This window comes from Gavia stellata, chromosome 8 (genome assembly GCF_030936135.1).
Source record: "Gavia stellata isolate bGavSte3 chromosome 8, bGavSte3.hap2, whole genome shotgun sequence".
Classification (NCBI taxonomy): domain Eukaryota; kingdom Metazoa; phylum Chordata; class Aves; order Gaviiformes; family Gaviidae; genus Gavia; species Gavia stellata.
The window spans coordinates 29,551,743-29,567,526 of record NC_082601.1 but is presented as its reverse complement, the minus strand read 5'-3'; the positions used below and the strand labels follow the sequence as shown (position 1 = coordinate 29,567,526).

Here is a 15,784-nt window from a genome sequence, read left to right as displayed (position 1 = left end):
CAGGAGGTACAGGACAGTAAAGGACAGGGAAACAACACAGACGATTTTAGGACACCAAGCAGAACAGGCTATGTGGTAAGTGAAAGCACATGGCTTGCTCATACTTGCCATGCTTTCTAAATCAAAATATTTCAATGCATGACCATAATTCTCTTTCCAGCGTAACACAAGGTATAGTGGCAAAGGGTATGTAGATATTACACAGCCTCATTCAATTTCTACCTTGCCTCCACACTATCCATCTTAAAGAATAACTATTCCTGAGTAAAGGACCATCCACTCCTAGAGCAGCGGATTGCTTTTTTGCTATTCAGTGATAAAAGGTGTCATAGATGGATGCGCAGTGAGCAATGCCAACTGTACTTTGTACTGAGAACAAGAAAACTTCAGTTTCTGGCTGACTAGAAACATAGGGCTAAGTAACATACCTGGGCAACCCTAACTTGCCCTTTGTGAACAAAGCCTTTTCTGTGCAGCTCTGGATTCCTATGGCCTTGGATTGACCTACACCTGCCCAAAAGACAAGCATTTAGCCTGCTTTTTAGTAAAAAATGCTCCCTTTGCTAAATTTCAGAACTCCAAACCCTTTTTACTCTCCTCTCAGGTTTACACGTAGCTTACATTTGCCATTTGGTTTCTCAGGACACGCACAACAAATCTTTCCCTTGGTCCTTTCCAGGGAGAGGCAGACTGCTCGATGTCTTGCCCCTCTCTCTCATGACTCTGGCCAGCTCTGAGGGTGGGACGTGAGGGGCAGAGTTAGGGTTGCACAGATGTATGGGTTTCATTTCCCCATTTTCAACTTTGCATGCTGCTAGATTGAACATTCTGGAAGAGTACAAGTTTCCATAACAAAACTTTCACCTTGAAATAAGGAAGATCCATTTTCCAATTAATTAATTAACATCGTAGAATATAAGATCTTGCACAGTGAGACCCAAATAAGCATCTCCAAAAATGGAAAGCTGGATCAGACTGGGGCTTTGGACTCTACTCGTATGTAATAAAACAGCGTTGGATTTTTTGTTAGTATTTTTAAAAATCTGCAACAAGATACAGCTCTGAATCTATTCTCACTAAACAAAGGAAAACTGTATTCATTTTTGTCAGACCAGCACTTTGAAATTCCCCAAGATAAGACACATAAATAAATGAAGAATTATACTTGGCAATGAGTTTGGCATCAGACTACAAATGTTTCATAGTTCTGGGCTGAGGAAATAAGTTGAGCAGTCTCTAGAACCTTTCTGGAGATGTACTCGGGGTGTTTGGATATGCTTGACAGCACCATGTTCAAGGGAGGAAAAAAGAGGAAATTGCTTATTTGAAACGTGAGAAAGGGTTGCACCATGTGACATGTCTGACATTTAAGTGATAATAGCGTTCTGCATCTGCTCTTTTGGCTTTGGTCTGACACCTAGGCTCTGCCATGGTGCAACTTAGCACTGTCATGGTACAGCCTTCATGACTAAACTCAGAGAGATGTGACTTACCACTCGTTTCAGGAACATATGGGACACAGATCACCCAGCCTCTGCCACAGGCTGGGGAAACGTACAGCATCTCAGGCAAAGACCCTGTGAGTTCTCCAGCTGCACAAGGTGGCTGTGCAGGCTGCATCATCCTTTGGGATGCCATTTGCATTACAGAAAATTGTGGCTAATTAGAAATAAACAGAAAAATGCTTGATTTACAAAGAAACGTGTGATTCCGCCAGCTAATTTTTTTTTCACTCTCTTTAACTTAACATTCACAGAATACACTGATCATGCTAATGCTTTCATTATATTCATTAATAAGGACAATTTACATTTATATAGTACCTCTCAGTTAAGAATCCCAAAGCTTTCAGCAAAATATACACAAAAAATTACATTTATTTCACTGAATATAGTCATCGTCGGAATGAAACTCAACAATTGTGAAGCAGTGCAGAAGAACGTTACACAACAGTTGCAAATAAGATACAAAGCAAACCTGCAAAAAACCCCTGAGATGGCAGATGCAAGTGTAGGTAAAGGGGACGTTAATATGCAAACAGCAATGTGAAGCAGGTCTCTGTGCGCCCTGAGGAGCAGTGCTTGGAGGTAGCAAACGTACTTCATAATGATTAAAGCAACAGACTTCGTACATGTGCTTTTCTGCATACTGAGGGAGAGTCTCAGTTTAAACTGCGAATCTACTGAGAAGAATGAACCAGGAACACTCGATGGATTCTGTGATGAGAAAAGGGAAGGTAAGTGGACACAAATTGTGAACAGCACTTATCTGACTACTAAGTTTCTTACTTTACAAAGGCCTCCAAATTTTAAAAGGCATTAATTATGTTAATACATTCTTCTGCAAAAATAAAATGAAATAAAAGTGAACTTCTTGTTTCAAACAATGAGTTTTAATTCTCTATCATAATGACACATAACTGGAATTGCCAGAACGAAATGAAATAACCTATTCTCTGTGTTCAAATCCCCGTTCTACCCGAAAACCCATTTACTTTAGCCACTGATCAAGTCTCCACACACTATATTACAAGTTGAGAGTCAGAGGTGGGAGAAAAAGCCATCCATCTAAAGTAAAATTAATAGCAAAACTTTGAGAGAGAGCATGCATGCGTTAGCAAGACCAAAGCATGAGCTATTACATGACAAATGTGTTGATAAATGTTCAGCCCTGCAAACACAAAATAACTTTGGTTTGGCTAATAAGCATCCATTCCAGCCCTTTCCCATCATTTTGAGGTAGACAAGGTAGTTTTCATACTTGACCCTTGAAAGCAGATTTGTTTTTGTAATTAACATGTTATCCAGGGATTTTTCTTTCCACATCTCTTTCTCCTTTCAATATTCTCCTTCTAGCACAGAAAGATTTCCTTGCTTGAAGTTTCCACTATATTCAACAACTGCTGGCTGAGACCTCATGACCCACTGCATAAATTCACATAAAATTATTCACGTTTGGCACATTTCTGCTGGCGAATAACAACAACCTTTTTGTCTCTGAGACAAAGGAAAGAAAGATTTAAAAAAAGAACAAAGGCGGCCTAATAAAACGCCCACATTTCCTATTTTTTCCTAATCTGGTTAAACAGCCTCTACATGCCTGAGAAATTCAACAAAGCGAAGTTGTTGTGGACTGTTTGTCTTTCAGTACAGAATCAACACAGATGGAACAGCCTCTCAGCATGACTTCTGATCACGAGCTCAGATATGAGGTAACTTTTCTTGCCCGTTACAAGTTTTGGTTTTAGTTTTTCACTGAGTTATCATGCTATCATGCAATTACAGCTAAATCCACACTAAAATCCAGGATCCCAACACCGAATCCAAACCTGGTTGAGACTTCAATCTTGTCCACATAGCAAGTCAAGAGTTCATTCAGTGCAGTTACAACCACAATACAAGCAATCAAATAAAAGAGGCCTGAGGGAAAGACTCGAGCATTTCTTTTTGCTGTATGGAAAAACAATGTATAGACCGCACTGCAAAACTGGTGACATTTTTAAAATGTAAAGCTATAAAGTCCTGTTAAAACTGAAATTCTGAAGCAACCTTTACGACAATGTCTTACTCCAACTGAGTTACATCTGTATATATTTATATTTGAAAAATATATGAACCTGCATTTAGACTCGCTCTTGCTGGGAATTCTCAGATCTTGGTTCATTGAGTTAGCATGAACTCAGTTTCTGACCCCTTCGCTATATACAAACGTTCATGCGACTTCAGTAACAATCGCCTTGAAACTGTTCTAGTAAAGCAAAACCTGCTAGATGGCAAAAAGCTGCAATCACTACGTCTTATTTCACCTTCTTCATCCTTATGCAGTAGGGAAAGAGTTAACAGTATCGAAGAAAAAAAATTAGTGATGTCATTATGTTTGGAAAGATCTCTACCATACTGTATTTAGGTGAAAAAGATACTTGGCCCACTCCCTACTACAAACTTACATTTATGTCAGAAGGGTTTTATTACTATTTATAACAATGACTCAGTAGACATTTTTAAAGTACTATGATGCCACAAACTGAAAACACTCCTATATCTGTGCTCACATATTTCTCCAAAATTAACAAGTGTGGTATCACATAGCACAGATTGAGACTATAGGGAGACACTACAGATTGTAATACGAACTCAAAGCATGAACAATTCCTCAACCCTCCCATGTCTTACTCTGTCAGCTCTTCTTTTCACAGACTTGTATATCTTGCCTACACACTCATACATTAGTTTGAAAAACTCAACACCAATATATTAACACCATGATAATAATGAAGTCTCATGTTCTTTTAGCCCCAAATTCCAGAAGCAACCAGTTTTAAAATCACCATAATGGTGGGTACATCATCAACTCAAAGGAATTTCTGTTTTCTTTTTAACCCAGGGAAAAACTTGACCATCTTTCTTTAATGCTATCAACCTGGAAGCTTGACAGTAAGGATTAAAAATTGCTCTTTCCTTCCCACTTGGTTATTGGAAAGGCTGTGAAAGGCAATCAGTCTTGTGAAGCCACACTTCACAGTCTGCATAAAAATGCCATGATTCCCAGTCCTCTCCCCAACCTAATTGAAAGTGCGTAATATCACACAGCTGGGGAAAACTAAACCATAAACATATGCAATATATCATGCTATCATACAAAACCTGTTATTAATAGGCACTTGATGATCAGCAGGATCGAAAGGGATCTGAAAGCAGAGATTATTTTTGCTGCAGGGTAAGAACTTTTCCCAATTGAAAGAGGGAAAAACACTCTCTCAGCAGTGCAGAAATTGAACTGGAGTCAGTTCATTCATTCTGTTTGTGAAATATGGACTTTTCTTTAATGATTTCTGTTTGACTGCTGCCTTGCTCAGATGCTTTGGGGGTACTGCTGCAGCAAATCATGGTTTTAGTTAAGAGAAAATCCATGACTTTCTAGTCAGTAAATACAGGGCTTTGGGGCATCTGAACAGCCCCCCCACCTAGCCCCAGGCTCCCTGCCCACCAAGCTATCATTGTTTGTAATGCCAGCTGGCAATATTACCTGTCACCAGGAGTCTGTGGGTAGTGCTGCTTGTTTATTTTTGCATACAGTCCTTCCAAGTGCTCCCTCTCCATGGGTCCTGAAGGAGAATCACGGGGATATACAAAGGTTTCTGCTACTGCTGGTGATGATGGCCTATAGATGCTTGCTGCTGGATAAGCCTCTCGGAAGTGGTTTACTCTGGCATAATTTGGATCCATCTCATCATCATCAATGTCAGGTCCTCCAGGACCAGTAGAATAATCACTCAGGCCTCTCAGTTGCTTTTGCCGTAACTCTTGATGCTTTGCACCAATCCTACCAATGAAAAGGAAAGAACAAATATACAGTTGGATCTGCTTCAACATCAACCACAGACACTGATTCATCACAAAAATTTGGAGCACCAACCCCAAACCCAACTGTTTAGATCTTCCAGGATTCTGTGAAACAGGTGCCAGATAAAACAAAATGGTGCATGCAGCAATTTTGTTCTTTATCTCTGGCAATCACCTTTGTAATGTTGGTCATCATTCTGATGAAAAAAATTAATGCTGAATATAGTGTGGCTTTTCACAAGTGTGTATGTGTATGCATGAACACATACTGTTTTAATTCTACTTTTTAATTCCACTTTGCAGTTAATATACCTAACCCAATCCTAAAACTTTTTATCTAAATTAGCCAGTAAAATGGTTACTGCCCCTTGGTCACCTGACCCACCTAGATTCTCCTAAATACATTAACTTGTGAAAAGTGGATTAAATGTGAACATAAATGGAGAGATGGCACAGTTGTCTCAAATCAAAGGACCACAGTTAATTTGCTGAAGATTTAATTTGTTTTTATTTTATTTTGGCTACATAAATGTGGAAATCATGCCTTATTATACAGGGGATAGGGACAAAGTAAAACAGTAAAGAAATTAATAGAAACCTGACAGAGATGAATTGGTACATATAAGTGAATTAAAGACTATTACTGGCAGTACTCCACTGTGATAAAGCCTTAAGTGGTATTGCAAAATGCTGCTGCTAATCAGGGCCATTGTGTAATCTCTTTGGAATAGTAAAACATATTCAGGTAAATCTCAAACTCGTCTGATATTCAATGATTCCACATTCACGCAGGAGGAAAAAAAAACCTATAGCAAGGCTCTGTGAACATGCAACTTCTGTTAACTGCTCAGCTACTCTTCAACACAGCATAATTAAATGCAGTGAGATGGATCTGGCAGAATACTGACCACAGTACATAATAAATAGCTTTTACGGAATATAATGGAGCATGCAGGAAAAAACAAAGGGAAGACAGATACAGAGATGCAGTGCCTGACAGAAGAAGTCAACGTTTGCTGTTGACTATCTGAAGTACAGCAGCAGTGTAGAAAGAATAGTATAATTTGTACCATAGAAGGATAAGTCAAAAGGTTCTAGCAGACTTGTTTACCCCAGTAAAGCATAATGGCCTCAGGACTCTGCACAGTGAAAGATAAAGATGTTCTGGAGAAAGTCTTAAAAGGCATGGAGAAAATGATCCCCTAAAGAAAGAGATGAGCACATTGGGAGCTTCCAGCCTGATAGACAGGAGCTATTAAGTGCAGAATGGGATTCGTACCATTTATTTTGCTTCATTAGAATTGTATCATCAAAATAAATGCTAATACTTTTCAAATTATTTGTCGCTAAAAAGGTTCATAGATAATTCTAATCAGTACATTAATGTGTATCATGCATGCTTTCCAGTTAGACCTCTCCATTAACTGTGCTAGGACATATCTAGAGGTGATGCTAGTTTTTAACACCTAAAATGTAATCATACTTTACAGTGGGATGAGCCTGCATATGACACAGTCCTTGACAGTCATGGGGGTGCCTACTATCCTCTCTGCCTTCCCTCAGTGAAGCAGATGACCCTTCTCCTCTCTAGTACTTGAGTACGGTGTGCAGTTTTGGGCGTCTCAATATAAGGACATCAAACTATTCAGGCAACCAAGATGGTGAAAGGCCTCGAGGGCAAGACTTACGAAGAGCGGCTGAGGTCACTTGGTTTGTTCAGCTTTGAGAAGAGAAGGCTAAGGGGTGCCCTCATCACAGGCTGCAACTTCCTCAAGGATGGCAGCGGAGGGCGAGATGCTGATCTGCTCTCTCTGGTGACCATTGATAGGACACAAGGAAATAGCATGATGCTATGCATCAGGGAAAGTTCAGATTGGACAGGAGGAAAAAGTTCTTCACTGAGAGGGTGGTCAGTCCCTGGAACAGGCTCCCCTGGGAAATGGTCACGGCACCAAGCCTATCGGGATTCAAGGAGTGTCTAGACAATGCTCTTAGCCATATGATTTAGTTTTAGGTAGCCCTGGAAGAGCTGGGAGTTGGACTTGATGATTTTACAGGTCCCTTCCAAATTGAGATATTATATGATTCTATGAAATATTTTACTATAAAGACCATGTGAGAGAATATCATCTTCCTAACACACCATTTCTGCTTTTCCTCAACTTCCTGACCCTAGTCCAGTGAGTTAATTTTCTTTAATTTTTCTTCAGATATCATTAAAAATACTTACAAAGTCTTAATGTAATCTACTACAGCAGTTCTTAGAGATGAAAGGATGATAAGAAGAAATAAGCTATATCTGTAACCCCTCTCAGGTTTCTACGCTGAGGCTTCCTAAGAATTCCTCCTTTTTTCTTTCTGGAGCTTCTTTCCCTGTGCAATTACCTCCTCCTCCTCCCATAACCTTCACTCCACTTCTCCTTTGTTTCAGGTTTTCATGCCACACACACTCCCTATTTTGAATTCAAATGGTGGCCCGGGTCAGGACCGGCGCTATGCTCAAGTGCAACCTCACCCAGGGTAAGGCAGTGTCTTGAAGAAGTCGCAGACTTCGAAATGAGCCTTTGATTCTGCACAATTCTGACTCTATCCACAAGGGAGATTTTATTGGAGAATCTTATGGAGGGCATAGCCTGGTGCCAATATGTGATCAACTCAGTTAGTAAGGCACATATTCTCTCATTTTACTGCCAAGTGCACCAACTTAGCTGGCTGATGGCTTCTTGGGACAGCAAGAGTTTAATGGCATTTGCAGAACGATGGAGCATAGAATTTACTCTTCGTGAAACTGATGGCAACACTGGTATAGATAGACCTTGGTAAAAGTCATGCTTTTATTCATAAAGCAATGGACAATTGTATGGGGAGAAAGTCAACACTGAGGAGCTGTATATGAAAACAGAAACTAAAAAGCAGTGGTCAGCTTGCATTTCTCTTTAAACCACAAACCATTGCTAGCAAATGAGTCCTAATTAGAGAGCAGCTGAAAGTGTGCAAAGCCTTTATCCTCCAAGGGTTTGTGAATAAAGATAAAAGAGAGATTAGGCAGCAGGGAGTGGTGGAGGGAGCCAGTCTGCCCGTATCTGTGAGTGAAACACCACATTCGTCATTCACATAAAGGAATTTGGGGCAAAGTTATCACTTGGTCCATTCATGTAAAAAACAGGTAGCCCATCGCCTGAGAGCACTTATCGCACTATAAGGACAGGGATGGATTTCCATTGCAAATAAGGCCTCAGACATCAATGAAGCAGGGCGGGAGGGCTACGCTGCTGATTTCCATCTTTTATACATATAGGGACTTCAAGACAACCCGTCTTGCAGAAGGATTAATATTTTATGTGTTCCACATGGGATTATGTCAGAAATGTAAAACGAAGGCACTACCTTTGTTTAAAAAAAAAAAAATAAAATCAAATCACTCAAGTAACTGTTAGCTCCTGCACCCAATAACTCTGTCAGTTTGGTAGTACTCCTTGCCTCTTCTTCTACTAAAGCAGTCCTGTTCTACTAAAATGCATAAAGCACTTTGAGATTGTTGCTGTCTTCCAGATTAACTCTGAAAAAGCACCAAATGTTCTTAAAAACCTGGGAAACCGTGGAGGGCTTCACCCTCAATTAGTGACCAAAAAAGCCTAAACTTTCAGTGCAGGAATATATCATATGAGGTACAAGTTTCACGGCACACACAGGTCTGTGTGGGATGATACAGGCAGAAAAATGGGAGGACACTGCATTTCAAGGAATGGTCTTATCACATGCCCGTGCAGAAGGCATAGCACACAGTCCTGAGAAGAGTCACAGCAGTTTCTCAGAAAATGATGAGCCATAATGTTCTTTGGACCAATATATCACCTATTCCCTAGGTATTTAAGACCTGTTTGAAGGCAAGAGTAGTGCAGCACAGCAGCATCATGTGAATCTTGCTTTCATGTGTGACAGTGAGAGTAATTTGTCCTGCTATCAATCCTGGTACATTCTGCACAACAAAAGCTGGAATTAGGTCACCACAATTTTCTTTTGTTCCTGTGAACAAGCCCAGCTTCTTCAACTTCTCCTTCTGAATGCAATCTTCAATTGCTGCCACTATTATAAGTTGAACCTGCTCAAGAACAATTATTTCCCTTCTATATTATATGGACCAGTCAATACCAGATTATGTGTAATTCTTCCTGACCAATGTTTCATCTTTTCAATATGGCTATTATAATTGCATTAATATTTCTTGTTTCCTTTTCACTCTTCCACACAAATCTATAAAATTTGCTCAGTGATCTCTTTTTTCATTTCAATCCAAATGTTCAAATATAGGGAAACAAACTACCAGATGGCTGTTTTTTCTTTCTGTTTACCTGTCCTTCCATGCCTTCTCTTATGTTTTTCACCTTCAAAGTTTCTTTACATTTTTGTGAAGTTTTAAATATCCTCACTGTGTTTCAGCATCATGTTTTCACCCAGTTTTAAAGCAATCTTTTCTATAGCACATCTCAGTAGATGCCCAGGAGTTCCTCACTGATGTACAAAAAATGAATGTGTTGTTGCTTCCATCACTCCTATAATGCTCTGCCAACCCTGCTAAGCAGGCTACTTCTGCTATATCCTACTCTAGTTGTTTACAGTTTCTGCACCTCCCTCTGCATTTCTCCCTATCTGAAACAGCATTATCTTTACTCTCCATCACAAAAAATCTTCCAAATCAACACAACTATCATGGCAACCAGCTTACAGTTATTATGAATAAACAATTACTACAAGAGAGCCCCGAACTCGCAGCACAGGATGGGTCTGGTTAAACAACTGGTGCAAATTTGTGACAAAAGATAAAATGTCACTCAGCACCATGATGCTGGCAGTGAAACCAGAGATGAGGAGAGGCACAGGTCACCATCTGAACAATTTACTGTAGCACTAAAGTTTCTATAAACTTCCTGATGAGGGAAAGGGGAAAAGAAAAACTCACACAGAATGAAGGGAAGTTAGATATATTTCCTTTTGGGTATCCCATATCAATCCTGCTTGCTCTCTTCCGCCACCTGAACACCATGCTCTCCAGTTAAATCACTGCACGACAACTACATCAACTTCCCTTAGCTGTGTTTCTGTAAAAACACAAGCCTTCACATACAAGCAGCCAGAGGACAGGCAACAGAAGTGCCATATGAAGTAATGTCTTCCCCCCCCCGTGACCTATCTTTTTCTCAACAGCATCCAAACACGTATCCTATTCTAATCTTTTCTGTGGCTTTCAAGACCCACTAGCTATCACCAGAACCTTTCTCTACAACAGGTAATTTCAGAAAAAAAATAATAGTTTGATAAAATATATAACCTCAATAGAACTATAGGTAACATTTCCAAAACATGTTGCATCCTATTTGTAGAAGTCAAATGAAGACAGGATCCTATATACCTAATGTACTTCTGGAAGTAGTGCTACCTCACATACTGTTCAGTAGCACACCCCCAAAGCTATAAATCAAGGAAATGCTCTCATTTATCCTTCAAACAATCTTTCTGTCTGACATATCCACACAAATCATATATGGTGATTTCTTATGTACTAACACATGAAAAGATGCGTAAACCTAGAGTGCAGCCAAAAAAAGGGTTAACAGCCCCAACAGCTCCTTCCAGCTGCAGCTCAGACACAGGATTGAGTTACTGTGGCTTAACAAGTTATTGTGTTTCTGCTGAGCTACTGTCAATGACCACATATGTATTCGTTGCCTGTGACAAACACAATGTAAAATGCTTTAACCTGACATCAGTGACAGAGACACTGACAGGCAAAAGCTGGCTTAAAAGACTGCAGCGCACGCAGAGTGAGGCAGCTGCAGGAAGGGATAGGGACCACCTCAATAAAACTCCAGAAGAGCCGAGCAGAAGTGACTTCTGGAGCAGACCCAGAAATGCTTTTGGGAGCAGATTGAGAGCACTAGGAAATGCCATAAGACATACTCCTCATCTCTTTGCCCACCATGCGGAAGCTGGGTGAGTGGCTGGGTTGCGAGTGGGGAACAAGAAAATGCTGAAGCTTCTAAACCCAGTGCTCTAAGCCTCTGTGAAAATTGTAATGCAGGACTTAATGCTACCAGTACACTAGCCCAAAGGCGGCCAGGGACATTAAAAGCCATGGAACCCAAAGACTGCCTTCAATGGGGAACAATCAGCAAGATACTGGATGCAGCCCAACTTGCAGTTCTGGAGGTCCAACACCAGCCCTAGCTCAAGAGGACCTCTGCAGTGAGCCACAGTCTAATAAGCCACCGCCTTGGAACAGGACAAAACTTGAAGCAGCACGTCCTCCTGGCTCTGCCACCGCCAAGTGAGGGACAGGGTGCCTGCTGCCCAACAGCAGACATGAGAAGCAACTCAGTGGCACCAACAGCTACTAGATCTGGCCACAGTGTAAAAACTGCAGGTGGGAAGCTTGGCCCAGGAGAGACCGGGGGCTCTCTTACTGCAAGAGCTGCAAGGCTGCACTTCACATCAGAATAGTTTTGGATGGGGAAAACTGACCAAAACAGGCTCATGACAAAAAAGCACAACCTTTCCTGAGGCGTTTGAACTCCTCCTCCTTTGCACTCCCCATGAGCTCTGGGTCATCCTATTTCTTCTGACTTTCCAGGGAAAGTGTAAAAGTGATGCAACATTTTTTTTACTTACCATGCACTGACTGTGTGCTCAGTACTGAGCAGAGCACAAAGAATGACACGGGTTGAGCCCCCAGGTACCTAATCTAAGTAGCCAAACATAGGACAGAAAATGCAGTTGCTGACCAAAACAGCGTATTTCACAAAGGGACCTTGTTTTATACTTCAGGTGAATACAGCAACATTTCTTGTATGGTGGATTAAAAGCAATAGACTTTGTGGAAGCACAAACAGGTATATGAATGAGCAAGATGCTGGCTAAGCCAATGAAAGATGTTCCCTGGGGGAGAAGGATGAATAACAAGCAAAGACACAACGTGTAACAGAAACAGGGCCGTAAGTCTTTTAGAATAATTTCTATTCTGTTCGCAATAAGAGGAGCAGAATAAGAGCAGGTAAGCAGGTGTGCATACAATCAGTTTGAGGTACACCTCAACTCTGAAAAAGGCGCTGATCCTTTAACTCTTTTGAGATCATTGAGAGGCTAAACATTCTTCCACTTATTTGGCTGTTCCTTGTGAACGGCAGAATAAAAGCTGCTTCATTGCTTTTTTCCCCACTCATGTGACTCTCCCCGAGATCTACATACTGCAATGATTACTCAATTTACATCTGATTTAGTATCTTAATACTTCAACTGTGATTTTACATAACATTTCTCCTTTTGTCTCTCATTTACCTAATTCATACATATATTGAGTAATGGGTTGTCTAGAGGAAAGCAGCCTATTTCTGCAGGAGGTCACTTAGATTTCCATTGGGTTTAATGCTTTAATTCCTTTCTAGCTGCTAGCAAAATATATTTTGGTAACTAAAATCTTGTATTTCCATTCATTTACATAATAGTGGACTGAATACATCCTGCCTTCAGATATTCATAAGCCATAATCACTGATGGGAATGGGTATATTTCACTTGAATATCTGAGGAGATAATTTCACTACAGTGCTTTTAATTTTTTTTTATTTCACAATTGTTTTTTCAGACAGGCATGGTCTATAATAACATTAACAATCTTATTCAAACTTGCATCTTTTATCAGGAAAAGACTCACTTGTATTTTTTCAATCATCACCTAGGAAAACTCTAGAGGCAGACAAGGCTCATAGCTAAAAAAAAAATATAATAAAATAAAAATCCACCTCTTGCCAGTAAATTGAGGACATGTGATATGGACTCATCAAGACTCAAATGATATCTAATTTAGTATTACCTTTCAGGGTATTCTACTGGAGGCATATTTGTCAAATACTTCTTCCCGATAAGCTATGCAAGTGTTTCTTCATTCCAGCTCATTCTACTGTGCTGGATTTGAACATCATCTCCCCCATAATTAGTATATGTAAATGTAAACAAGAACAGTCTTGGAAATAAAAAAGGCAAGCCACAAATTCAAGGGAGTAAGAGACTGTAACTCGGGCTAAATGAGATAGATCTTATAACAGCATTAACTGGCCCAATGATAAAACCCACCAGGGCTAAACATAAAATACTGCCTGTTCTAGATAACTACTCCATACCCGTATAATGCTGAACTGGCCAAAGAAGCTGCCTTTGGAGGGTTGTAAGTAAAGAAACAGAAGAAAGAAAAAAACCTAAGAAGGAGATAAGAGCTACACTGACCTTAAAATTTAAGATTATGACAAACTGAAGATGAAACATAGCCCATTCATGCCACAAAATGAGGAAAGTGAGCCTCGGGTAGACAAGACTGAGGTCTTAATGTTCTTCCATTTATTTCAGATGTGACAGGGAGTGATTACCAACTTAGACAGGATCCTGCCCTCTAAAGAAAATCCTGGCTCTAATGAGGTCAGTGCTTTTTCCCCCACCCCGTGAACTTCAGTAAGAAAAGGATTTTACCTTTGCTGTTAAATCTGAGGAATTTTTTCTGTCTCTCTTTTGTCCACATTAGTTGCACACTGGGTGAAATGCAGCAGATTGCAGAAAGCCAACTATTGGAAAAGCCAAGTATATTATATTCTGTATTTTACTACACTATGTAATTTTCTTTACTCACAACTGTCCTGAGTTATTTTTTGAAGTGACAGTATTAGAAAAATTTAGCTTGGACCTCTGAAGGTCACCCTGCTCAATTTGCTGCTGAAAGCAAGGCTGACTGCACAGATGAGGTTGCTCAGCCTCCTGTCAACAGGATGTTCCTTGTTTTGTGACAATGTGGATTAGATAGTGGAATCATTCCAGCTTTGTCAAAATTACTTTGGCATCTTTCACCTGAGACAGTCTGAGGCCTTTAAGAGCTCCAAGCTCCTCCTGCAAAATGGCCTTGAGTCTGCAGGGACTTTGCAGACCATAGGTAAGTTGCAGGCCTAGTTCTCAACACTGATTTAAAGGAATTCTCAGGCTGCTGTAATTTGTACTTTTCCATTAAAAAGATAAGTAAGATGCTGTGCACATCATAACTGAGTTCCTTTTGATAACATTAAATTGTTCTGGAACAAATAATCATGAAGAGAGAATCAAAATAACAGAATACTCCCATAAAGCAAGATACAACTTTGCTTATATTTTAGTCATTGGGAAACATGTAGTCATTAATCTCAGGAGTGGAAACAATACCAATCGCAGTCAAAGCCACAGATTCACCTCTCCAACCACGACATCAAGCAAATTATTTCAGAGAAGTTCATCAGATAAACAGTGAACAAGTATAAAGTAACTGCAGTATACCTGCAGAAAAACTATGGAGAGACAGAGACATCATGGTTGGACTTGATGATCTTACAGGTCTTTACCAACCTTAATGATTCTGTGATCTGTCTATGAACTTACTGCCACTGACTAGCTCAGCTCCAGCACTGCTGTAGTAGATATCAATCTACAATCCTCTACACTGAGGACTGTAATACTATCTTAAGAAAAATACCAGAGACACTGCAATGACCATGGGAAGACACAACGTTAATTTAACGTCTCATGAAAACCCAACATCCACAACCACATGCAGTAACACAGCTCGGAACAGACCCAGGAAGACTGACACCTACTGAGTCCCCGGGGCCTTCTCCTTCAGTAAGTGGGTCTTCTTGGAACACTTCCTACATAGATACTCGCAGCTCCACTTAGCTAGTGAGACCTCATGAGTTCACTCAACCATCTCTGCAACTGCATAAAAATTATGCCTTCATCTAAATGAAATCCTAGTAGTGGAAGGAGCAAGCCTGGCTCCCTGTGACATGATATTCTATGCACATTTCTTTATTCTACACATGACATTGAACCTGGAACCTATTGAACAGAACCACTCTGTTAAAGAACAGGAACAGTCTCCATCTGTTACTCTGGGATTCACAGGTTGTTTCTAATCAACAGGCCCAGATAAGAAAGCAAAACCCAGCTTTGACTGAACAGACAAAGCTTTAAGACTTTCAGTTATTTTGGTTTAAGCTCACTACGGAGAATTGCACATGCAAACTGATTTCCTCCCTGACTGTCTAGCCCCACAAGGTGTATTTCCATTTTTTTCCCATTGGTAAGGGACTGAGAACAGGAATTCTGTGCTGTGGCACGACTTCAAAGCGCATGCCAAAGATTTATGATAGACTGTCATAAATCACACGGAAGGGCAAGGAATGAAATGCAGCTTCCAAGTCATTCCTATGCCCTTATTGATTTTGGGGTAGGCAAGAGCTGACCTACATTCAGCACTGCATCAAAGAAATCCCTAGGCCCCATTAGTCTGTCTCCTAGAAAGCACTCTATTACCCAGGTTGGCTAGTACACTGGCTAGTTTCACTGTATTAGTTTGGCCTGTGAAAGTTTCTAACA

General features: G+C 40.3%; 1 protein-coding gene across 1 annotated transcript in view; it reads right to left on the bottom strand.

Moving 5' to 3' along the window:
* Nucleotides 1–15,784, bottom strand: part of PARD3B (par-3 family cell polarity regulator beta) — a 427,904-nt gene that overhangs the window by 78,358 nt on the left and 333,762 nt on the right. The window contains exon 20 of the mRNA XM_059820147.1: nt 5,026–5,322. Within this exon, the coding sequence (XP_059676130.1) occupies nt 5,026–5,322 (297 nt within the window). The remainder of the gene's footprint in view (nt 1–5,025; nt 5,323–15,784) is intronic.